This window comes from Lepidochelys olivacea (genome assembly GCF_965140295.1).
Source record: "Lepidochelys olivacea isolate rLepOli2 genome assembly, chromosome: 1".
Classification (NCBI taxonomy): Eukaryota; Metazoa; Chordata; order Testudines; family Cheloniidae; genus Lepidochelys; species Lepidochelys olivacea.
The window spans coordinates 81,623,520-81,650,590 of record NC_140411.1 but is presented as its reverse complement, the minus strand read 5'-3'; the positions used below and the strand labels follow the sequence as shown (position 1 = coordinate 81,650,590).

At 37.0% G+C, this 27,071-nt stretch overlaps 1 protein-coding gene across 5 annotated transcripts in view; it reads right to left on the bottom strand.

The window, feature by feature from the left end:
- LMO7 (LIM domain 7) overlaps window positions 1-27,071 on the bottom strand; it is a 172,176-nt gene that overhangs the window by 42,500 nt on the left and 102,605 nt on the right. For 3 of the 5 annotated variants that reach the window (XM_084652450.1, XM_084652452.1, XM_084652453.1), the window contains exons 5-9: window positions 10,882-10,912; window positions 10,344-10,457; window positions 9,814-10,012; window positions 7,389-7,641; window positions 2,985-3,014 (exon numbers count right to left, since the gene is read on the bottom strand). In XM_084652450.1, coding sequence (XP_084508576.1) covers window positions 2,985-3,014; window positions 7,389-7,641; window positions 9,814-10,012; window positions 10,344-10,457; window positions 10,882-10,912 — 627 coding nt within the window. Of the gene's footprint in view, window positions 1-2,984; window positions 3,015-4,495; window positions 5,216-5,616; window positions 5,752-6,053; window positions 6,348-7,388; window positions 7,642-9,813; window positions 10,013-10,343; window positions 10,458-10,881; window positions 10,913-27,071 lie in introns of all 5 variants that reach the window. The other 2 variants (XM_084652454.1, XM_084652451.1) reach the window with 2 other exon arrangements.

The following is a 27,071-nucleotide window of genomic DNA, read 5'->3' as shown; positions in this document are numbered from 1 at the left end:
ACTTTCTCCTTCTGCGTTTATAATTTCATTAGTCTGCCTATTCCTCAGGCTCACAAGCTTGGTGTCATTTTCAATTCTCTCTTCTTCTCTTCCCTTCCATCCATCTCCAGGTGCTCAAAAAATGTTGCCACCTCTCCAACAAAACTGATTTCTAAAAGACCACTCCATTGTCACTACCGAAAAAGCTGGTTTGTGCTATGGTTCTCCTTTGCCTGGACTACTATCAAATTCCACCTCAGTCTCCCTGACTGTTCTCTTGAATCCAACATCCAACAGCTAAAATAACCTTATTCTCACTCTGCTCTCACCATGCAACCCTTCTCCCCCAGTACTTTCACTGTCTCCCTCTCTTCCCTAATTCTTCAACACTGGTTTCTTGCACCCTGCTTTCCATGTCTGACTTCCACTCTTGCACTACGAATTCATCTGCTCCTGCCCTAACTTTATTCCCTCATTTAATGATTCCAGAATTTACGATTCACTTGCTATAGACTAGGACTCACATTAATTTGTGTTAGTCCTAGCCCTTTCTTTTCCTACTCCCCTCATTCATTGTCTATCCCATGCTCTATATTTGCCTAAATTGTAATCTCTTTGGGGCATGGACAGTGTCTTTTCTTAATCTTTTTAAAATGCTATTTAACAGCACGGTTCTATATTATGTATTTAAAAGGGACAGTCTTTTTTTTTAAATTATTTCTCCCATTCAGAACAAAGCCCTATAAGTCTGTGAGGTCTTCGTATCCTCTATCGTCTTTAGTACTACCTGGGTTCAGAAGTCCCCTGCTAAAGCCCCAAATCCATCAAGTTTCCTTGTAGCCTGACTTCAGGGTTTGGCCATCTCATGGAGAGAGTGTATTATAATTTTCTCCCTGCCATTTCTGAAACTTTTTAAAGCCTCTTCTGGATTGGCCATGGATGTACCTTTGGAGTGAGATGGGACCCTTCCTTCCCATCACAGTACTTCAGTTGATTGCCTGAGGTGTGCTCCCACCCAACCAGCTCAGGGAGCAAAGTGACTGAAGAAGTAACCCATTGTATGATGACCTGAATGACAGTGAGTGGCCACTAGAACACCAGGCCAATAGAACATATTAAATGTTCCTGAAAGGGAGGAATTAACAGTACTCACGTAAGCCAGTTAGAACATGAAAAGGTATCGTACACATTTCACTTATTTTTGCCAAAATAATTCAGTCCTGATCTGCTCCTCCAAACTAGAGCCTATCTGAAGCAGACATGAGCTGTACAAAATTATGTGGTGGTTTTGTGATGCATGCAACTAGGGACTAGGAAGAGGCTAAACTTAATTTCAGTGGCAACCTAAGACTTTGGACTCTGCTCTTTAGAACATAAAAAAGTACAGCACTCAGTTATTGCCCGTTTATTTTATTTTTTTTTAAATGGGAAGCATGCCAATTCTAGCAACAATACCATGGTTACTACCTCACTCAGGCACTATTTGTTTGCTTAGTTTTCTGTCCTGTCCTTGTTTTTATAATTCACTTTTATGTCAGGCACAGAAATGGTTTTTGTATTACAATAAACCGGTATCAAAGCACCAAAATTGTTCAAGACTAGTTGAGGGAATGTACACTAATTATTATGAACTGCTTTTTCCTCTCTTGCTTTTCTATATTCTCCTTGAACAAGACAGAAAATGTAAATAATTGAAATTTATATATTTGACTAAAACCTACTTATAAAAAGTGTGTTATTTGTATGTAATCATCTTAACATCAAAAACTTATCTAATGGATATACCCTCGTATTCTCCCTCCTCTGAATATGTAGCAGAGCTCCCTCTCAGACCAGTTTTCACTCCTTGCTGATTTTGGCAATAATTAACCAATTATAAATAAAAGCATGTCACACAACTTTTTGGTTTTTTTTTTTCCTTCTTCCAAATTTTGCTTCATTTCTACAGATCATGGTCAAAAAGTGAACAGATTTCAAAAGGGAAAACTAGAAAAAATTAGTAAACCATGCAAAAAACAAACATTCATGCATATTCAAATCTACGAAGTACATTCAGGCAAAAAAATCAGTAAAGCACTCCTCTTCCCAAACAAACACATATTGTAAGCCAAGTAAAAAGCAAGACTCAAATGACAAAATGGTGCTTTAATGTGTATTGCTGTCGTAGAACATGAAGTAAGTTTACACTTAGTATTCAGTCACCTAGCATTGGACAAATAGAATCAATAAATTATACAGTATCCAGAAAGCCCAACCTCTCTAGTGGAAACTATACCATTAAATAACCCTGAAAGAAAAAGCTACCCTCACTTGCCTATCTATTTTTATTTTAAGATGCCCTCGTTTTAAGTTGTATTTTTTGTGCAATCTTTGACAAAGACTCTTGACCTCAGATGCAGAATGATATCCAAAATAATAGGAAATACTGTGCTAAATTAATTTCACATTAATTTAAGCTGCTCTTGATTTTCTTTTCTTGATTCTCTCTCATTCTAGGTGATTTATTCCACACATTTGGACCTTGGCCAGTTGAGATGTCTTCCTATACTTTCTTACCAGGATAAACATAGGTATTTAAATTCACATCAACTTCAGTATTCTTCTCCGTACCCTCCATTAAAGAAGAAGAAATATTTACTAGCTTTACTCTAGATTTGTTAAAACTCTAAAAATCCAATTTGAATATAGGGGGAAAAACACACAAGTTTCAGCAAGAGTGAAATTTCACAACTGATTTTTAAAAGCTTGACAACAGCAGCCATTGCAATTTATTTACTATATGTGCAATATTTTATGCTACAATGAGCTTCTATCTGAAGTATAGCTATTGTGTTTCCTATAACTTATGGAAATTACTCAAGTCCAGAACTACAAAGCAGCATGCACAAGGTGCTCTGAGCAAGAGTTTTTAGCTATTATGCATGCATAAAAATTACTGGAAAAGTTTAATAAGATGCACAAAACAAATAGTATGGTGAAATTTTTGTATTTTATCATAAACTTACCCATCCTCATCAGAAAGCTTTTGAAACAGTCTGAGAAATCAGAAAACCAAAAAAATTCATTTCAGGGTCTTACCTATATTGTAAGAGAACATTTAGAAGTTTGATGCAGAAGCACTTTGACTAAAGTGATGGGAGAACAACAAAAGATCAAGAGTTACAGGCTTGGATCAGTACCTCAAAGTTCAGATGCAAGTCAAGCTTAAAAATCTCACAATACGAAAAGGTCCCTATCACAATTCCTAGCATTTTCTGTTTTGGAAATAATGCATGAACAGTCTAATAGTTATTACTCATTGCCTCTTCCAGTGCTATCTAACACCAGGAAGTGCAGACAAAAAATGATGACTATTTTGAACTGAGTCCTAAGACAAAGTTTGGTTCAGAAAGGTTATATTTTTGTTCAAAGTAATTTTCCCATTCCTAATTTTAATGCATGTAATAAATGGAATGAATGAACAGAATGCCAAAATGCATTCAGCTTAACACATTAAGATGCAGAACGAGATGCATCCAATATGATGCACTGAATTAATTTTTTTTAAATTTTAAAATACTTAGTGAAGACATTGAGTATAAATATAATTTTTATTGAGTGAAATAGCCTTAGAAGTCAATTATATTCAGGTGTTTTAGAAATACTTTTAACCAAATGTAAGTTTTGTCTAGCTGTGTTAAGCTTCAAAATTAACAACATACACAATATTAGCTGGAACACAAAATTGTATCAGTTATGAAATAAGGATGCTGAATGAGAAAAATTGCAACTTGCAATTCCGTATTTTCAGCGATAAGGAGGACTTGAAAAACCCACTCTCTCTGAGTGAGCACAGAGTTTGAAAGAGGGCTGGGCAGCAGTTAAAACAGAGGGCAGATAGGATAGCAAGGCTCTGAGTGAGCCAGGCAAGGAGTTGAGCATTAAATGGTGACACATTTGATTTGAAAAAAGGGAAGACTTGACTAGAGAAACGAAGATGGGCTAGAGGAAGTTAAATATATACATACACACATACCCCCTTTTGGGAGTGTGCTTTTTAGGGTCATGGCACAGGCATTGTTCATCTAGTATAGTACCCTTTGAGCTGTGGGCGAGTGAGCCTTGGGAAATTTTTTAAATCCTAGCTCATAAGCAGTATTAACAGAGCTTCTATTTCCTAAGACCCTTCAATAACGTACACAGATCATTTAGGAATGTGTGTACACTAGTGTAGAGAAATGACATTGCCTTCCCTGGTCTCTGAAGTGCTCATATTCCTGCTCAATCATAGAAAGACGCATGTTTCCTTCAGTCTCAAATTATACAATATACATTACTGGAAGCAATCGAATAATCTAAACCATGTTGAAAATACGGTATTGCCCTGTCATAAGCTTTTCCACCACTACACAAAATAAATACATTGCAGTTTCACACTACATGCACGGTTCCATTCAGTACAAGATGATGCTTTTCTTAATGGGAAGATTTCAAATACTCAGACACAAGCACTCTCCACACAGGGACACAACCTGACCTCTCAACCATCTGGCGTTTCTTGTGTCTAACTTTGCTGGCCTCTCTGATAGCCTCCCATTTTTTCCAGTCTTCTTCGCTGCATGGACCTGGAGTAAAACTGACTGGCTGCAGAACACTTCCTACTTTCCAGGACTCAATCTTGCGAGTCAGCATGTCATCCTTCTTCTGCTGCAAAGAGGGTGATAAGACTCTACCACCATTTTTTTCATCTTCTGTTGGGTTAGTCTTGTCAAGTAAACAAAGAAATTTGGATTGGATTTCTGGTGGAAGACTCCAAGGGTCAGGAAAGAGTGCAGGATGGTATTTGTCTGGAGCACCTGATAAAGGCACTTCTTTTTTATGTGTTTGTACTTTACGAACAATCATGTCATCTTTTTCTAAGTCTGGAATAACAGGTTGGTCCTCTCTGGGTTGCAGAATTATTTCACCCTCTAAAAGAGGTTCTTGCTCAGAGGATTTTCTAAAGTATTCAAAAGCTTGGAGAGCAATTGGATTCATGTGGAAAGTCCCAATCTTCCGAACAAACAAATCGTCATTTTCCAAGTCTGGATATGGGTCTCCATTCAGAGTTTCCCTCTGGTTCCATCCTGGTGTAAAAAAAATATTCTTTCTGCATGTTATGACCCTAGGGCCAGAAGTAGGATCAATTTTGGTCTTCATTTCAGAAGACAAGTAGTCATCAGAGTATTTTTGGAGGGTCTGAAGTAATGAAAACTGACTGAAGCATATAAAACAAAAAAGAGGAAGGTAGAATATCATTAATTGCCAGAAGACTCAGACTGCAGACAAAAAGTATTCAGAGGAGCATTTGTTTTAGAATGGAATATTCTGAGAAGCACACATACAATTCAGTATTTGCTACAATGCAGCACATATCCACCCCTCTAAAATGATAGTACAGCATATTAACCTTGGTAGAAACAGCAAGATCACATGCTCAATACACAAAGCCAACGATCTTTTACAGTCTGTTATGCCTTTCAGTAAACTAGCAACTTGTGACTATGTACAGAGATAACAGTAACTTCACGGGTTGCACTTTTAATTCACTCAACTGTTGCATTACGAGTAGTTTCCCTTGATGCAGCAAGTGTACACAGTTCATGCAATTATATCAACCTGCGTTGATCAGAGGCGTATGTGATTCCCCCTTCTGCAATGTGGGACAATGATTCCCCCACATAATCAGCAGTCAGTTTGGCATTGCTTTGTTTATAGACTGAATCTTCATCCTCAGAATCAGACTTCCTTCTACTGTAGAGTAGCATGAGGAATGGAAAAGAGCGGAAGTTAATATTTAGAGTAATTATGGACCAAAGCACAAAAAGATAGAGGTGCATTTGTCTATTGTAGATAATACATCAGTTTATTTCCCTGCAAAAGCCTCTGTTTGAACAACAAATAAGACACAAAAAAGCCAGCTGTTAAACTTTAAAGAAACAGCCAGTGGAGTTGATAAAAAACAGACAAAAAAAGGTTTCTTGATGCATTTAAAGCTACAGTGCACTCAAACACTGTGCATACACGAGATGTAAGAGGAGCATGCACACACAAACCTGAATCCCTGAAGGTCCTTATACCATGGTTTGGAAGAGGATCCTTTTTTGATTTTTTTCCAATGCAATTCTTCTTCTGGAGTCCAAAATTTAGGTAGAAACTTATCAAAAGAAACCATTGGGTTTGAAACTGCAGAGTTTAGTTTGCGAACATAGAGATCATCTTTTTCAATGTTTGGGATGCCTACTGCCTTTTCCTCCTCATCATCAGAATAGCCGGAGAATTTTGAAGAAATGTTAACTTTTGGCTTGCTTTCCTCTTTAGGGTCCAAATGCCTCTGCCTCCTCTGGTTACTGTTCAAAATAGCCAATCAGTTAAGATACTTTAGAAGCAACTTCATAACATATGCAAGAGACATGCTTTTTGGCTCAAAAGTTCAAAATTGTGAATGAAGCAAATTAGTTTTTAATTCCATTACTGCAGCACTAAAACAAAGTTAAGTGGTTATAACAGCATCTTATTTCATCTGATAAAAAGAAAGGAATTTGACTACAAAGAATGTAGTAATTTATCAGCAGCGTTAAACAAATGCTGATTAGAAATGTTGCTTTTTGATGCAGTTATTTATGGATTGCAATTTTGGTAGTACAATACTTTGGATCTAGGATTAGTATCTCTGACCTCATTGGTTCAAGCACAGCAGCTAATGGACCAGCTGGATAATTTTGTTGCAAACAAGATTTAGGAGAGTCCTTGTGCAAGATGTAAAGATGTCCAGGTGCAGCAGAACTCACAGGGCTCTTTTTTATTAAGAATCTACGTTTTGCTAAATCATCCATAATCACATCAGGCAGTCTTCTTTCATCTTCTGAATCAGAGCCACTGTCATACTCATAGATCATCTGCAGGGAAGCTGGATTTGTAAACCCACATTCTGCTCTGCTATTCTGACATGAAGCTAAAGGTTTCTTTCCTCGTCCACTGAGATTGACCAAAACAGGAACAAAGTGAAGACAGTGAAATCACCTAGGTCATGATGAAGCCCCAAAAATGCCCAATAATCTCAAGTGTGTACATTTACAAATTGGAAAACTGGACAGCAGAGATTAGTAACAACAAAATCTGGATAAGCTTTAACCTAAAAAGTTAAACATATGTTCTGCTTGCTTTAATTCTGCATTTTAAGATCATATAAATTTCCACTGTTAAAGTTTTATCCATATCACAATGTTATTCATCAACGAGCTATGCACAGAAACAATGTTTTTTATTTTGTAAATCTCATATACTTTACTTTTAATTACAGTAAAGGCAGCTTCTCTTGCTTTAATGAATAAGTCTGTTCCTTTTGCCATAAATCAAAAGTTTGCTCTATTTAGATAATACCCTAGTACCTTGAAAATGTTCCATCTGGCTCAGTGAAGACAGGACTTGCCCAGCTTCTTCTGTTGTCCTCATTCTTCTCTGTCCTTTTTTTTCTGAGTGGTGCTGGCATATATGATGCCTGTTTGGTTTTGCAGGGTAAGAAACGATTGAACTCTGTAGCAGGTTTTGGTTCAATCACAGCAGTCCTGCGATATGACATGTCATCTTTGCCAGAATCATGCATTTTGTAAGGCAGTTCAGAGTCCGTGTCACTTTCGCAACCTTAAAAAAAAAAAAAGCCAAAAGCACATAGTTTATCCTCTAGATTTAAATCTGATTAAAACCTAAAATAAAATAAACAAAAATAAAGTTGATTGAGCTATGTATTTTCAGAAGTTTCACCTGCAAACATGCAAAGCTACTAACAAGATAACAGCAGAGGTATTTTTAGAAGCACGCCATGAAGCTTTGATAGGATACATTAGGTTGAAATTGGTTTACATACTAGCGTTAAAATGTAAATGAATGTTTTACTCTCCCCATTTGAGGCTGAAAGCAAAGTGCTAATCTCCAGAACTAAACAATTTTAAAGTTGTGCATCTGCCTTTCAAATCAGTCAAAAAGACTGTGTGTTAGCACATTTCATGTACTAGTGAGAAATTTAATACTACTTTTGATTTATGAAATGTCATTAGATTAACACAACTCCAAAGAGGTTGGCTGAGGCCAGGAAAAAAAAAAAAAAAAAATCTATGAAACCTTGACCAAGTAGCTCATAGAATTTACACATTTGGTTTCGTAAATTATACTGTTTAAACAGATCCGAAAACTTGGACACCTATAAAGTCAATTTTACTTTACCATTGAAATTTAAAAGCATTCAACTACAGAAAATATGCTATATTCAAAAATAACGGAAGGAATTTGATTTAACAATTTTGGCTCTTGGCAATTTTCTTCATCAAAACTAAAAAGCCAAAATAAAATTACATCTATTTTCAAAATCTGGGATGAAAACCTTTTGAAGTATTTCACTTCGATGTTGGTTTATGAGGGAATGTGGAAAAAAAATTAGAGGTATGACATGCCTACAAAAAGAACAAGATAGAAAAGACTTATAATTAAGAGGTCTGTCTAAAGATCTTTAAATAATATTACCTAAAAGTGTTGAAATATACAAGCAAAGGAGAACAGGATGTGTTAAGTGTAAAGCTTGGCTTCATTTCCCATCTTCCTGGCTGCTAGTGATTTAAGTCCCACATTTAGGGTACATCTACACTGGAGCTGGAGATGTAATTTCCTTCTGGGGAAGATGTACATGTGCTACCTTTGGCCAAGCTGTTAAAAACAGCAGTGTAGCTAGTCTGGCAAGGGTAGTGGCTCAACTACACTGCTATTTTTGGTGTGCTAGCTGAATCAAAGCTAGCGCATATACGTCTATCTGAGCTGGAAAATTACATCTCTAGCTGTAAATGAGCTAGAATGCCCTTAGATAAAGGGTATTATTATATTACGCATGTATTACATCATTTGTAAAATGCATAATTAGACTTTTCATCTGCTGTTCTCAATGTGCTTTACAAAGCATTTCTATCCGCCTTTTCTAAATGGGGCAACAAGCCCAGAAAAGTGACTTGCCAAGAGTTAAACAACAAATCAGTGGTAGTGTCCAGTGCTCTAGCCATTGGAACAGTGAATACACAGAAGAATAGCCTTAACTTAATATGTAGAATAATCCACATTTTACACCTTAGTTGTTTGGGATTTTTTAAATAAGTTAAAGGCATTCCAGTTCTTCACAGAAAGCAATCTCATGTAGCATCTCCTTTGAAACTAGACACACCTGTGGAGATTCTAATATCTGAAAACCATCATTAGTGCTGGTTGAAAAATGTTAGGTGTGTATTAATTAAAATAAATAGAAGACTTTTTATTTTTCAGTTTTGGTTATGATGTTGAAAGTTTTTGGAAAAAATGAAAATTTTCCATGAAGGCTTATTATGATCAAAAACTTTCAAATCAAAATTTTTTGCAAGCACTATTAGTCATGCAGTTCAACAGTAAAATCAATCCCACTTCCAATCAAAGCAGTGTGGGATAGGAGAAAAACCTGGTGATAGGCAAGTGGTCAGCAGCCAAACCCGCCCCACAATTTAAAAATGAGCAAGAGAGGACAGTGGGGCAAAAGTCCCAAACAGTCCAACTGGAGACACATTTGTGTGACTAGATTATTTGTTTTCAGCCAGTTGCTAGCTAGTCAATAACTCTTCGTGCAAAAACATCCTGATATGGCACCCAGTACCTACTGCAGCAGCATCTGACTTGGAGCTGCCTTTGAAATCAGTGGGAATTTAACGTGTTGAGCAGCTGCAATATTAGGTCCATACACTTTCTTCCCCCAATCTGTCTCCAACAATCCATAAATTAACAGAGAACCCTAATAAGCAAAAATACCTTCACTGCCACCCTTCAAGGTTATATCTGATGAAAAGCTTGTGGAGGATCTTGAACCAAAGGAGTCCAGGCTATCGAAAGAATCGTCTCTTTTATGGCTAGTGGAAGGTGAAAATGCTTCTCCACGGTCAATGTACCAAATATCACCGTACCCGCTATCCCTGCCACTGCTTTTCAGACTGCTGGATTCTTCGAGGGCCTAAAGGAATAAGTTATTTTTTTTGTTTTGAGCAGTTATTTTTTTCAGCAATTTAAGAAGCAGGTAGTATTTTACATAGTGCATGTTATACACACTATTAAACTGGTAGTGGAAGAACCCAAATACGCTTGAAGTTTCTTAAGCACATTAGAAAAAAAAATGTGAGGAGAAATATCTGCCATCTTTCTACAAGAAAAATGTAATTAAACCCCAAAGAGATGTTTGGAGTTGACATCTCTAATGCACAGCATATGGCAAACTATGCAGCATACATTTAATACTCAGCCTTACAAAAGTCCATAGCAATTACTATTCCATCTGGATTTCTTACCCTGGTCAGAGCTTGTCCTAGTAATTTCTCAAATGCTTTAAGGTTAAGGTTTGGACCATTGTAACCAGGGTTGTTTTTTGCTTTCCTCCCCAGCCAGTATAATGTAATCAAAACCTAAAACCAAAAAAACAAATTGAGAAGTTCATTAGTTAACTATTAAACAGCATGCCGTGCAAAAATGTTTGAACACAAACTGCTGTGGTTGTTTTCAGGTTTTCCATAATGAAGTGTAAAATCCCTTTTTTGTACATATTTGCCAAGCTGTCTCAATCAGAATCAGCTGAACAGTTACCATTGTGCTCCATTCAGATGTGTGTCAGTGAGCGAATATTTAATTATTACTGTTTCTAATTAATTTTTTTTAGTAAAGTAAACCAGGAAGAGAGACACAGTAAGGTAGAATTAATCTACATCAGACACATGAACAGCTGAAGACTAAGCTAAGAATGACAACAGCATGACTGGAGAAGTTTTTAAAAGAGTAAACTGGAGTAAGTGTGAAATCATTTCAGAAAGCATTAAGGTAAACATGTCTTACATTTTTCAGTCTTCTATTGGTCTCTTCTTGCCTGCAAAGGAGAAAAAAAATTTCAGTATTTCTGACTAGAACACGCAATACAATTTTAATCTGAAATAATGTAGTCATTAAAAGTCAGAGCTATTGTTTTTTAAGCCCAGTTAGAAGTTGCCATGAAATATGGATAGATTTGATTCTTTAAAAAAAACCAAAACATTACAGGCATAATTATTTACTACTTCAGCCACTACATATAAGAACAAAGCTGAAGACAGAAACAGAGAGTGGTCTGAGGTTTCAGACCATTCTCTGTAAAAGAACATGTCCTTCATTATAATCGGTATTTTTGACTTTAGGGGAAAACCACACCAAAGCAAAAATCTGAATGGTTTTGTATTAGAAAACTTTTGCTGGAGAACTGAAATGTTTAGCTAAAGTGGCAAACAGCCTAATGCTCCTGGGGATAAACTCCCTGTTAATCTGAAAGATCTACAGGTCTCTCTGGTTCCATCTGCAGATTGTAACAGATTGTAACCTTGAGGTATTTTTGGAGTATATTTTCCAAAATATTTGCCTCTGAGACGCAATGATGCATAGCAAGTTTCTGCTAAGAAAGAATTTTTCAGAAACTTGAGCAACTGAAACTGGAAACATATGGAGAAGTCCATATTTCAGAGAATGCACTTGAAGAGTACAAGCAGTAATACTAGTGAACCTGTTTTTAAAAACTGCTCGCTTGTAGAGCTTTGGTGTGTGAATCCAGGTGTATTTTCAAGGGTTCTGCTCCTGCAATAAAATTTTTAGGAGGAAAATTACGAGAAACTTCTCTTCCTCTGGGGATGCTCTCCAAGACTCCATAGAAGATCATATAGTTTCAGTAACAGATACTTCAAGTGAGGAAGAAATCCTATAGTGGACAACTATGAAGTCATCTGTTTATAGGGGAAATTTCTTCCAAAATCCCTTCAGTCAGGGACTACGAGGGCTTATATCTCCTTATGAAAACATTTTATCCTATCTAATGTAACTGTTGGCCAGAGACTGGGATTTTCCCCCTTTTCTTCTTGGCTCCAGGGAGGCTTCTATCCTCATCTAGTTCAACTGTAATATCTCTCCTGTCCTTTACAGCATATATACATAACTTTGTATCACTGACAACCTTAACAGATATTTTGATCTAAGTGTTCCTTGCCATGTCTGCTTTTTGCAGTTGTTTGTTTTGGTGGATTGCTTCAGGCCAATATTTTGAAACAGGAAGACATTCCACTACTTGTTTTAATAACCACTATATAATACCTGTGTAGGTTAACTATAATACTTAAAGCAATATAAATTCTGGAGATCTACTTTTACACCTAAAAAGCCAATGAGTTTATCTTATCCCAGAAGAAAACGCATGAAAATTCCCGGAAAACTTAGTTTAATGAGGTGAAATTGCCTTAGATTTGCTGCTGTAATTAAATAGGGAAGTCAAGAGTTGCTCAGACCTATCCAGTAGGTTTTTCTATCACTCTGTGCTGGCACTTACATCACTCCTTTGCTTCCTCTAATTTGAATTACTATCATTTGGTGCTTTTGAGCAGCCTGTTACAATGGATGCAGCAGGAAGGCATGGAAAATAATCTCTCAACCCCAATATGATAGCCGCCTTCTCATTTAAATACCACCCAAAGATGCAAAGTCCAGAAATAAAACCTATGAGAAATTATTAAAGATTCTTTTTAATTAACTACCTAGACTGTTTCTGGTTCTTCCAGTGTGTCTCATCTTTCTATGTTCTCTTTTCTGTATTGTAAATTGTCCAGTGCAGGTGGTACTTCATATTCGTATTTTGCACAGTACAGCAATATTATGGGCAACTAGCAAAAACCTGACTTCTTTTTAAAGTGGCTAACAACCTAGCTTGCCACAACCTGCCAACATCCTAACATGCCAGAGCAAGTATCAAAGTCCTGAAGGAATTTTCCAGCTATGTGGTGTAAATGTTTACAAAGAGAAATTGTTCAAAGTGCCTATATCAATGCTGGAGTAACAATAACAATAAAAATAGGTATCCCAAACCTTGAATTTTAGTAAGATGTAAACTATTAAAGCAGCCTAATGAAATCCTGGTAAAAGCACCAATATCACCATGTTACTGAATGGAATTAATGTAACAAGTCAATTGTCACCCAAGAACTTGCTAAGAACTCGTCACCTAAGAGTTGCTACTCAATGGTTATTCTACCTGACAGGTGCAACAGGAATGTAACTCAGATTCACCTACTCCAAAAGGCACTTGTTATTATCATTTGAACTATTAAAGAACCTCCTACATGAACATATTAGCCAAACTCGTGACCAAAGTATAAAATCCACAAACAATTTTATACTTAATACTTGACACATTTCATTTAAACATACTGATGGAAAAGATTATAGCCATTTGGTAGGAACTCATTGTGAATTGCGGAAAAACTACTAAGCGTGCTGGTGTTTTTTCCAGGTCTGCATCAAATTAGAACAGTGTGAAATTTTAATTTGGTTGTTATTAATGAAACTGTGGAATAAACAGCAGCACACCTCAAGTTAACATTAAATTTAGTTCTCTTTAATAAAGCACTCCTATTGAAATGTTAGTGTATTACTGTGTTAATCATCATAGGCTGGATTTTGCCTTTAGTACAGACCTGAGTTAGGGTGGAGCGTATGAGGTCTTAGGCACAATATCTCCTAGAATTCACTGTAACACTTGGGCCAGAAGAAGGAATTTGTGACATCCTTTTTGGGGTGCCACACTTCTCAGCCTCATAGCCCCAGATGGCTAGCCAGCTTTGTAGCCAGTGCATAGGACAGAATAGCTCCACCTACTCTCCACCCACTTGTTCCTATCTGACATGCAGCCTCTGTTCTGTGAGCTTAGCTCTCGGTAGCTCTAATGCAGCCAGTTAAGGTTCACCTCTAATCTTCCATGCAGGTCCATAAGGGTTAGCCACAATTTAGCTCTGAACAAGTTTTCCTTAACTTTCCATTCTCCTATACTGTGTTTGATGGAAATAGAAAAAAGGATAGGACAATGATTTTGACTATGTAGCTTTTGAATCACTTAACATTCTTGGATAATTATAACCTCCTCTTGAATGTGAAGATAGAGTATCCAAGTACATATGCAGCCCTGATTTAACAAACACTTGTCTCCTGTAGGCAATCCAAGGAATTTAAGCGGTAAATTAATTGCTGAAGCAAACAGAGTTCACAGTTTCTTAATCAATGCAAACAAATTCTATTACATTTAAATTTGTAACTAGGCTGCTCCTTTACTCACTAAGAACACAATGACACAACCCAAGGCTGCAGCTATGATATATTTGTAACAGTTATGTTGGGAAAAATACACATTACTATGACTTGCTATAAGCCAGCCAAGTCACTAGCAATATCATTTTGCTAATGTAAATTATTGAAGTTTCAATTTATAAGGCTGCCTAATGTCATTGTCAAACATTACTTCCTCCCTGTTCCCAAACATTGTAATAGAAAATAGCACTAACTGTTAAAGCTCTGAAGCTTTTATGAAAACAAAAATAGTTATTTTTTAAAAAAAAGTTACTGCATTTTCAATATGTACACTCTCTCATGAGGTTCTCCTTACAGTTACACAGATGAAGAAAGAATTGTAACAGCTATATTTAAAATTGATTTGTTTTGAACATTTAATTTGAGTACTTACTAAGATTTTAAGAAAAACTCTGGTCTGTTTTGATGTCAACACTTACTTTCCTTCCCCGTCACCTGATAATATACACACTAAACTACAGGTACCACCAATACATGAGTTTATGGCTAATTTGACACTTCCCAGCAACAAGCGACATGAAACTCAAAACAAAGAGCCCTCAGGTCAGGGAAATACTACTGCTGCTGATTTCATGCCATCCACTGAGGCATTAAAATGCTTTCTAATTTACTCTATTTTTTAGTTACAAATGTAGAAATCTTATCCATAGTTCTAAAAAAAAAAAAAAAAGTTTATCTGTTATATCTGAATCTGGGAAAAATCCATCTTTATTAAGGTGTTTTTTAAAAATTCAGTTGTATCTCTCAAAATATAGATGGCTATTTTTCTTCTCCAGACCTGCTGGGTATATAAATCCATGCATTGATAGACTTCTGCTCTAGGCCAGTGCATTCTGCAGTCATCCAAGGCTGCTGAATTTGCCTCTGAATGTGTAGTGTGTGTGACCATATGTAAAATCTTCCCTTGTTCTGTCTGGCATTGAGAGCATCTCTCATTACCTGACACAGTGGGGAAAGCAATGACCTGTACTCTATTAGTGACACTGTACAGGAGTACAACGATCTCTCTTAATGAGCCAAGACAGTTCTACTCGTTCTCAGGCTGAGCAAGTTTCAATGCTAAACTAAGGTGCATGAAGCCTTTGTCAGAAACAAGGCTACTAGATCCACATCAGATCTCCTATAAGGAAGATACTGTTGAGGGAGCCAAATGGACATGGATTAGGAGAAAGAGACCAGTTTGAATCACCCAACAGAAGGAGGTTTGGAAAACACCATTAGTGGATAAGGGACTATTACTCCTTTCATCACTGACAAATGCCCCAGGCCCATTGCTAAGCCCATGCCCCAGCGACAAACACTCTGAACCCTTCCTGACAGCTCTCAAACCTCTCTCCCCTACTCAGTCCCCCATACTCTAAAATATTGTCACTATGCAGTTTATCATAAAAACAGAAAACAGATTTCTTTTAAATAGGTATATTATTCTCCTTTTCCACCTTGTATCATCAGGGGCTTTTCATTTCACAGATGCAGGCTGCAGACTAGAGGTCCGCTGTATTGCAGAATGCACAGGCCCCCTAACTGTGCTGGAACGAACCAAACACTCATTAACAGACTTAAACAGAGGACGGACTCAACTTACACTTATGACGATGTTAAAGCATCTGAAGGTTTCTCCACCCACTCAGGGGTATGCTGCACAAGTGAGTTGTTCAGTCTCTCTGCCCAAATGGCAATACACTCATGCTAAATGTTAACCTCCTTGGACACCTACTCAATTGCTAATAATATTCTGACTATCAGATTTCACTGAACTCCCACATGTTGCTAAGAATAGAAGAGCTTCAATGGAAATGGCACAATTGCATGGTTACAGAAATATAAGGACACTTCCAGCAGCTGAATTTTTCATAATCTGGATATTCAGCTCGAAGCAGCCTCATTTCAGAACTCAGCCCAGTGTAAACATTACCCTGTGATTTCAGCCAATACCCAACTTTAATTTGAGCTCAAGCTCAACTTGCAGATTTGGTCATTCTTTACATGTAAAAAAACCCCACAAATATCTTTCAACTTAGAGAGTAATGTGCCCACTGGACTCCATGCTATGTATCATATATGTAACAGCATATCAGGCCACCTGTAATGTTTAAGGAGTCTCCCCTTCAAACACCCACTCCATTTATGACTACATTCCCCACACCTCTGTGCCCTTGCAGCCTGTTCAGACTGTGACAACCATCCCTCATCAACATAATCGTGAAGCTCTATTGTCTCTGATGACCGAGCAGCCACAGCACTGGAAAGCTACATGATGGAGCAGAGAATTTCCAAAGTGAGGAGGGGCAGCCAGGGAATTAAAAGACTGATGCAGATTTAAAGTCTTCGTGTGCTCTTCCTATTCCCCAGCTCACTGCTACGACCTTTCATGCTGTCTCCTGAGACTGGAACACCCTTGCAGATCCCATCCATTATGCCTGTGCATTTTCTTACATCCCTTATCAAAGTGAACAGAGTTATTTCTAGATACATGCATTAAACCTGGCAAGGGACGGCACAGTCATTTTATCCACTTCCTCATGCTTCTCCTTTCCTTACCCCTCCCTGTGTAGTCATCCCCTCTAGTTTGTTCACATCTTAATTTAGATCATGAGCTCTATTGGGAAGGAAATCCACCTTTATATTGCAAAGTGCCAGGCATATCTATGATGCTATATAGTACAACAGTGCCAATAAAACAGGACAAATTGAGTGAGGTCAGGATCCCTGGTCAAATAAGTCCCTATAGGTCACAAACCTGAAGCCACAACTAGTAGGACAACTGATTGATAGAGTTTGTAATTTCATTAAAAAAACAAACATTTTAAGGTATTTTAAAGCATGCTAGAATGTAAGTTATATTGGTGGTTAATGCAATACCACTGACTGGCTCTAATCTTTATATTTTTCTTAATTATCCAGACCTTGAGACCCCTACAGAAAAACACAGCTTCTCAGCAGAGTGAACCAAACAGATTTGCCTGGGTAGTTAAGCTGTGCATTCCCTCTGCTCTGCCTATTTACTCAGGTCCTGAAAATATGTGGAGACATCATGAGGTAACATCTGCAGGCTTACATAGAACAGTCACCTCCACAAAGCTAAAGCACCTAATTTTAGGCCTACAAAGTTTTGATGATGTTTTGGTGGTTGGTGACTGACAGCACTATGAAAAGTTTCAGTCCCCCCGCCCCCCCAAATTCAGTGACAAGGAAACCACTGTTTATGAAAACCACATGAAACAAGTGGATAAATGATACTGTGAAAATGTTCACATATTTCACACAACCCTAACTGGTGCCCATCTACATCTCTGCTTTGATTTTTGTCTAATTTTTCCTTTCTGACACACTTAAAGATGTTTGTGAATGTAACAGTAATACACAAAATCACGTGCCCTTTTTCTCTCTGCTCTGGGAGCACAGTACCTATTAACATCAACTTCTGGAAACCCATGAGACCTAGTATTTATGTGAAGTAGAAATAGAAGAAAGTTGAATAAAGTAACTACCAGGTTCTTTGTTGCAGTCAGCCACATGCCAGTCATTCTGGCCAACAGCACCAGTACAACGCCCTACTTTCACAAGAAATGCCTCCTCCTAAAGATAGCAAGTTAAAAGATGGAAAGATGACTCAGGCTTGCATGGATGATAAAGAGCTTTCGAAATTTTGGATAAACAGTTTAACCTTATGGGACATATCTGAACTTCATGTTAGCGCATACTACTCACTAGTTGTTTACTCAGTGATAAAACAGAGTTGGTCAAAATTATTATAACCAAGTAATTTTTAATCACATTTAATGTTTTAATAACTAGCTCCAATAAAATCATTTTTTTTACATTTCATACCATTATTGGTACATCCGGTTATTTCATAGATCTTCAAAACATTGCTCCAAAGTATTTGTAGAGTATTATTTGAGGATTTTTTTTTCCTTTTGGCCTTCCTCCGATTGTTTACATTTCTCTGTATTGAATTGTATAAACTGGGTCGGTCTTCCCAAGCATCTTAAGTTACCCTAAAGTTTATTTCCTTTATCTTTTGTTTTGACTGCCTTTTGCTTCATTAGTGATTTTCAAATTATATAACCACATTCCATATTCCTTCCTCAAAGTCAATACAGATCCTTATGGTTTTCCACTAATCTCCACCCATGCTAACTTTCCTTGTATTTATTTTCTCAGGTATATTTTCTGGCTAGACCATATAATTTACTATTGACATAAAAAAAAAGTTGGTCATCTGCAGATTTTGTAGCTATCCACACAAGGCAGTGCAACTATCTAAATTACAGTGCTTAGTTTTCCTCCCAAATCAGACTGTAGACTTACTTATGAGGCCTCTTCGAAAACTATAAATATCAAATTAAATGTTAAATCAGGTACTGTGATTATTGACTATAGGCACAACCCATAAAGGTATAGTTGTGGATTAGCACAGAAGTATGGCAGAAGTTCAACACAATATATCAAAAATATCACTGAGTAAGAAAAAAAACAGCATTTACTTTGTCTAAATTAGAGTAACCATGGTAACTTGCAGGAAGAATGTCTCAAAACAATCCCAATATTCAATTTCTCTGCCAGCTGGTCTTGTTTTGTTGCCATTATATTAAGTTTAACATTTCTTCTGAATCATGAAAACACAAGTGCTGTACTTTTACTTTAATTTCTGCTCTGATTTTGACTGAAATATTTGCAGTGTGAAAAAATTTGCTTGAATGGGTGGATACTAGAATTAAAATTTCAACTTCACTTTCCTTTCATCCACCTATATTCTTTCATTACATCCACTAAAAGTTGTGCTTGTCACAGTGGTATCTGAACAATATCAGAACCTAGACAGATTAGACTGAAAAAAAATATCTATTGAGGCTCCCTTCTTGGTCTGTACCCAGATGTAGATTTGTTAATTGTTACTTTGGTGGTAGGAAAGCAGGGTGAAGGAATATACTCATTAAATTATTAATATCTTTGTACACAATTAAAATAGCTGATTAAGGTTTCAAACTTTTAGTGTTAAGCCCTCACTGAAGAAAAGTTACTGCTTACGATTTGAAAAACTGTTCTAAAATAAGTTATAAGCATTCGGTTGCTTATTTGGATTGACAATTTCTGCTATATTTTATTTCTGTAGGTATTTGTGGGTAAAAAAGAGTGGCAGGTGATGGTAACTTGTACTAACTATTATTGCACATAGGACTATAGCAATACTGAATATCGTTAAGCGTGAACTGTTCTTTGCTTCACTGCTGGATAGTTATGGATTTATGTAGAGACAGCACAGTAGTTTAAACACTCAATGGAGATTGTTTTCTTGGCTAACTATCAATGTTTTATACTACTGGAAAACCAAGATTCCCAACTCTCCAGGGAAGAAGAAATAATTATTTCCAGCACCTGATGGTACATGAAATACTGGATTGAATAGGCATCATTGATCAAAGACTCACTGTAAGAGTCCCAGCAATGGGACAATGTAATTTTGTGGTCCTGATGTTACTGAAATCTAGTCTGTTGCCACATAAAGAAATACATTTTTGTGATAGGTTCTTCTGAAATGATGACAGCTGTGTGAAAGTTCTTGACAGAACAAGAATCTTGGAAGTCGATCTGGTTTATTCAAAGAAAGGACAGAATGCAGGTGACAAAAGTCAAGGATGGTAAGTAAATAATTTATTCCACAAGTGTTATGACAATATGATATGGAGGCATCAAAAACACCACCATAGTTAAGGTTGTGCTGAGACTTATCTTTATGTCAGGGTTAAATCCTTCTGTTTCACACTTCAGTTGTTGAATTTAGTCTCCAAATTTGACATGTAATATTTTGGCAAAATATTAACAATTTTATAGTTCCTTTTTCAAATTTTCCCTTATTTTCCTCATGTTTATTTGAGTTACTCTAGCAACCACTATATATTATCATATATGAAAGAGAGCAAGTGGGAAAGAGGTCAGAGTAATAAGAGTAAAGGCAAGCTCAAATTGAACCTTGTCTCCAGAAGCTAAAAAAAACTCAAATAATTTGGTTTCAATCACATGTGCAGAGTGAGGCATAAAGTAACTGACCACAAGGAAAGTATTCAAGTTTCATATTGCCTTAGGTTTTCCTTGTTTGCCTCTTTATTTATGGGCAGAGACTTGAGCCAGAATCAGACATTCCACAATTCAGATTTTCATTGACTTGCCTTCTGGGTTCAACTTCCTTTTTGGACAGAAGTTGTTTCTCTGAAGTGGTTCATGTAGAAATCATAATCTAAACAGTAAAACTATTGCACAAACAAAAACTATGAATTATAATCCCCCTGCAAAAAGTCAGAGAACAATTATCTTGCCTCCTTTTGCTTAGACAAGAACAAGCTAAAATAAGCAAATATTTTCCATATTTGCTGCAAATATCACGTGCTGATCTCAGCCCTTGTATCATCTATGTGTAATGGAGCAAGTTAAAGGAGTGAGCAACCTGAGCTGAATTTTCTGTAGTTTTCAGTCAGTTCTCTAACATTTGAATCATTACTAAATTTAATTGGTCATTGTCACTGAGAAAGTTACTCTTTTTCTGCTGGAAATAGAACAGTTCTCCAGTGAAATGGACAATCTAAAGTGCTTTATGGTACATGGAAGCACTTACCTTTGACTTAAGCCAGCCAATCAGATAAAGGATATTTTTAAACATTTGCTACAAATGTTAAAATTTGAGGAGCAGGTCTTCTGTCCAAGTTCTCAATGTTGGAAAAATGAATGCTCCTCTATTGAAAGAGTGAGAGAATGGGTAAAAGTCCAAGTATTTGCATTGTCAGCATGCCAGAAAGCGGTGTGCTTGGGTTGGGGTGCGGGGGGGGAACTAGTCTGGCCATGTACCTTCAAAGTTAGAGTTATATGAAGCAAAACTATCCATATTCTCAGCACCCCAAACAACCAAAATCAAAATGTGCTGTTAGTCACATGAGAGTATCCTCTGTTGGAATTGGAAGTGTAACAAAGATTGTTAAACTAAATTACTAGCATGGGCAAAGAGACCCAGCCAAATAAATATGGATGATCTCACACCTTTACTTGCATTGGTACTTGTGAAACATGTAATTTGTACCAAAAAAGTGATGACTGAGAAAAAAACCTAACATCATTATTAAGACACCACTAAAAAGAGCTTTAACAGGCTATTCCTACTTGACCTGAAAAAGAAATGGAAAACAAGGTCCTGCCCCTGTTTGAAACAGAAGTCAAGAGCAAAACTCCCATTGACTTCAATGGGAGCACAAAACAGACCCTAAGTTAGGAAGCTTTCATCCAACAGAAAAAAGGTACTGTACTGTAGGCATTCACACTTTACACTGAAGCTACAATTGGTCATCTGCAAGCTTTTAGCAAAGTCTAGCCAAAATAAGTATAGGTCTTGCAAGCTCACTGAAGCAAACACACATATGTAAGGAAAGTGTATGCTGACCTTCCCAAAAGCCAAGCTTCCTTAGTGGCTTTGTCCTTCGCACCCAGAGGTTGGGTGAGACTTAGGGCTTGCCTACACTGGAAAAACATGTTGCTGCACACTAGCTACTCCACACTATGTGCCTTTATGCGCATTAACTGAATGCATTTTGGAAGCTTAAACTAAACCACCTGAGGTCACTCCGTGTGCAAAAAGCGTCCACGCAGGGAGTTAATGTGGAGTAGCAAGTAGCTTTAAAGTCACATCCTAGCTTGTCACATACTAACTTTCCCATATACTCAAGCCCTTAGTCCATGGAAAGCAAAGTGGGAGTGGAGAAGAAGTACAAAGCCTTCTTCCAACAACATGCAAATAACATTTCTGCTTGCAAGATGGAGTTTCTTTTGACCCAGCTAAGAGCCAGAGGCATCCCAAGGCTCTCATCTGGGACTATGGGCCTAGAAAAATTCAGGGCTTCCTTAGAAAATTGTGAATTGTGTCATTTATAGGAAATTACTAAATTTAATAAAATCAAGAGAAGAGCAAACAACTAAATCTGCCATTCACAAATTACAAAGGGTCAGGGTGAGCTCAGGATAGTCAATGATAAGAGTTGCATGCAGTTAAACTCAGCCTTGTTTCCTATTTAAGTGTTTGGGCGGCACAAGCTCCCTGGCATCCTATCATTTACCACTTTTAGTCCATCAGTAATTAATGGTTTGTCACCCATCTGCTACTGGGCCAATACTCTCTGATCCCATAACAGAAGTAATGGCCAAGTTCTTATCATCCAAAGTCATTTAAAACTTCTAATCTGAGATCGGATCATAAGCCTGAAAATACATCCAGTCTGATCAAACTAATCCACGGTTTTCTTCTTATTAGACTTACAGCTATGGTTCTAAGTGTATCTAAAACAAAATTACATTTCTGGAAATAACATAGGGAGGGCCAGCTCAGAGACGTACTTGCCCAGGGATGACTCTGCAGTGTGGTAGACCTGGGCTAAATTCTAGCCCTGTTCTCTTATCCAGTGGGCTAGAAGTGCTACAGAGAGGAAATTCAATCAGCCCAATGAAAAATAATTTTATGGTGTCGCTCAATTTCAACCTCTAAAGATGATTAAGGAATAAGATTGTCTGGCTCCAGCTAGAACCCATATGCTCCTTGGCCAAAAGGATGAAGGGCATAAAGCGCATGAGGAAAGAATGGTATGGGAAGTTCTTGGTGCCATGACATGGATGCAGAGAACTTGGGAAGAAAAGCCAAACATACAAGAACTGTCATCTTGGTAGATTAATCTTAAATTTACATATACAAGCATTAACCAGGTTCTCTCTACATATTCATTAGGAACAAATGCTGTATTCTTAATACAGCTGATTTACAGTCACCACACACAGTCACAGCAGTTAGAGAAGGAAAATAGTTACTAGAGGTTCTCAGACAGTGGTCCATAGACCACTGTTGTAAAAAGTATTGACCGTCACAAATGTGTTGGACCTCCTTATTACAAGCTGCTAAATTGAATTAAATGCTAAAAATATATTAAATATTTGCCTAATACATCCTCCTTTTCCTGTTTCATGACAATGAATGGGTGGAGAGCTGGTCCATGACACACCAAACCTATTCATTTATCTAGCCCATGCTCCTGCCAGCGTGCTCCTCACTTGTTAGTACATAGGTTAGTCAACTCTAAAATGTCACCAAGCTGGGTCCCGTAGTGTATTTTAAAAATAATGTATTGAAATGCAGGCTTATGGTAAAAAGTTATGAAAACATATAGAAATTGAAGTTTAGAGGTTATTCAGCAATTGTTTTATACGTCAAAGGAATGATAACCATTATCAACATAGCTTATATTAATGAGAGAAATTAGCATGATTTACCAGTTTTATAGATTATGGTTATTGTCCATATTCTCAGCAAAGGATTACCCAGATTGCAGTGTATATCATGCAAGCATCATCCTTTATCATTTGAATTTTTTCTCATAGCAGACCACCTCATGATATAACAAACCATCTGTTCAGTGTGATATTATTGGGCATCTGCAAGGAATATATGGTGCCTTAGAGAACAAAGGGGATTAGTGTTAAATCTCTCATCACAGTTCAGGAGGAGTTATTCTTTGAGTAAGGTTTCAAAAATATTGGACAAATGGAATGATATATGCCTCAAAAAATATTTGGTATGAAAACTATTCCACAAGATGATATGATGAAAGTTGCTTATCTTATCACAGCCCCTTCAACATAAATTTGAATATGAAACTACATGAAACTTCAAGCTTGAAGTGCAAATTTAGGGAGTAACATAAAAGCGTTACATAAAATTTGATGGCATGAATGCAAGACAAAGCTTCCATATGTATCTGTATTTATGAAAACTGCACATAAAAGCCCTTTGCTTGGAAAAAATATAGTACAGCGTATATTTTAGTAAAACATATTCTGCAGTTCACTACCTGACATATTATTAAGCTGTTTTGTACTTGCATGAAGCCTTTCACCCTAAAGAATCCCAAATTGTTTTACAAACTATGGACAATGTATTCAAGTATTTAGGCACTTGAATTCCTATTGACTTCAAAAGACAGTGCAGGCACTGACCATCTCTGTAAATCAGACCATTTATTTAGGTGCCTTTCTTTAGGCACCCTATATTTTGCAAATTTGTTCTCTATACATAAAGTACCACTGAAATCCAGGCAACCTGTTTTGAAAACTACCACCATCAAGAAAGCAGAGCCAATGGGGATACCGCTGTTACCCTGGGTGATAATAAAAGGAGAAATTGTGGCCAAGTACTTTGGACAAAAACTCCTACCCTTGTAAGTAGTGCCATAGGATCTTCAGCATCCACAAAGAGCTGACAGGACTGTGGATTTTAAAGCCTCTTTCTGAATCACTGGATTGTATGTGATTTAGAGTAAGATATGCAAATTTGAATACATCAGAGATCTAACTTAACTCTGTGCTCATTTAAACCTACTTAGAATTCTTACCATACTCAAAATGCTTAAATTTACGATTAGACAAAATTAATTTTGAGATCCTCCTGGTAAAACTAATGAAAATGCATTATGCCTTTTTTGAAAAGCTCTTCATTTTGCTCTCTAATTAAGCGCCCTTCTCTGCAAACAGAAAATCTAAGCCCAAAGTTTCCTGATATACCTTTTGAATTGAATCAACATTATGTTTAGATAATATTACAGTGACAGCATAGGCTTTTAGTATGGCAGTTAGTAAAAGTCACACCAAAAAAGTTATTTTCCATGGACTACTAGAACTCATTTCTTTAGTGGACAGTGAATATAATATTATACTACAGTATTTACACATTTATTTTTAGTGCCTCTAAATTCATTGTATTACAAAACTCTTTACATGGTTAAATAATGGCAAGACAGATTAACAGATCAGAGGATCTGCAGCTCACATCAACAAAGGTGTTTCCTTTTCTGGCTCCGCATTCCCTGTGATCCACCTGAAATGTGGATACCTCCTCCTTCCAAGCTGTCCCTCACACTTGGAGCACACTCCCTCAAAGTCACTACTCATAACTTTCAAATCCTGCCTACAAACTTACTCTTAACATCTCCTTTATAATGAGTTTTGGGGAAGACAGGTAATTTTTTCTTTAAAAAGTAATCCTTAACGTCTTAACAAGCAACTGTGTGATCTTTTGACACTCACTGTCTCTCTCTCTCTCTCCTGTAACATCCTTCAAACACTCCTTGCTTGCATCCTTCACTTGTTGTCTCATGTTATACTTGGATTGTGTGCTCTTTGAAGCTAGGGCCATGTTTTTACTTGTTTTGTGAATTGGCTAGCATATGTCTAGGCTCTTGAAAAATAACCAAGAACAGAAGAGATGCATCTTCAGCAGAGATCTGAAAAGATATGGAAAGATACAGGAAGGCTATTCCAGACAGCAGGAGGAGCAGAGAAGGCTATTGGAAACTGTAGCTAGATTGCATGTAAGAATTCAAGAGGCTGAGATGATCACAAAGAGGGGAAATATAGGGTGGAACTGGAACAAGATTTTGAAATGATTTCACGCAAAACTTTGCCCCTTGTAAAATCTAACAGAGTGATACTAAGAGACTAGAGTATTTTAACACATTAGTTTAGGCACCCAAGGTACTCTAAAAGTCCCTATTGTCAAACACCTAGCACATCAGAATTAATAATAAATCAAACACCAGTCTTGAAGTAACCTGAAATAACCAGCACAAAAATTCTATGAAGTATAAAGCTGGAAAATATGTATTTAACAATTTTCCTTCTACCATTTTCACTACACCTCATTCTAGTTGGCAAGAAGCCCAGTCTCCTCTGAATAGAGCTGAGCAAATAGTAGGAAAATTAATTAAACGTGATCACTAAATGCTACATGCCAAACCTATATGCAATTAAATCTGATCAAAAAGTGGGGGCCTTAAACATATTTGCTTTTCTGTGAAAATTCTGGGAGGAGCTTTTATTCACATGAATACAGATGTCTTGCAAGAATTACCATATTTCCACCAGCAGTGCTGGCATGCCCCTACATCCAGTGACCAATAAATCTAGCTCCTCTCTCCCTGGTTCAGTCAGGAAGGAACTGAACCATTTTAAATAATGGAGTTCAAATACATAGCAAATATAATCCTTTTCTTGGGGACAAGAAACATTTCAAAATGCCCCCACATTTTCCAGGCCTGCTATCTCTTGGCCTCTCTCTTCCCACAATGAAGTGCTTTCTCCCAGGTACATACACTCTCAAAGAACCAAAGCCTCAATGACTTATTCAAGCTTTTCTCATATTCATATATATAAAGCTTATGTCACCCAAAAGGGAACAGAAGTCATCCTATATGACATAGGTCAGTGATTCTCAAACTTTTGTACTGGTGATCCCTTTCAAATAGAAAGCTTCTGAGTACGACCCCCCTTATAAATTAAAAACACTTTTTATATATTTAACACAATTACAAATGCTGGATGCAAAGCAGGGTTTGGAGTGGAGGCTGACAGCTCGCAACCCCCCATGTAATAACCTTGCGACCCCTGGAGGGGTCCCGACCCCTAGTTTGAGAACCCCCGACATAGGTGGTCAAGTCATGCAGCCAGAGTATTGAATTCTGACTACTGAATACTCCAAGATTTATTTGATGCCAGCAGTTCACAAACAACTCAGTTTTATAACTTGTAGCTTTGCAAACTTATTTGAGTCTATATGAACAATTGCAAAGAACTGTTTGAATCATGGAAAACATTTACAAATAAATTTGTGACTGACAATTTGTGACCAATTACTCTGTTCTCTGTATGAGCTAGCTGGATAATTGAATAAATTATTCATGAGCAGATTTTCTATGATTAACTGGAACAAAGTTGTTAAATATATTATTCATCCATCTTTGTGAGAATAAACTGAGGAAATCAGATTGATTCATGGTGAAGTTTGTACAGAC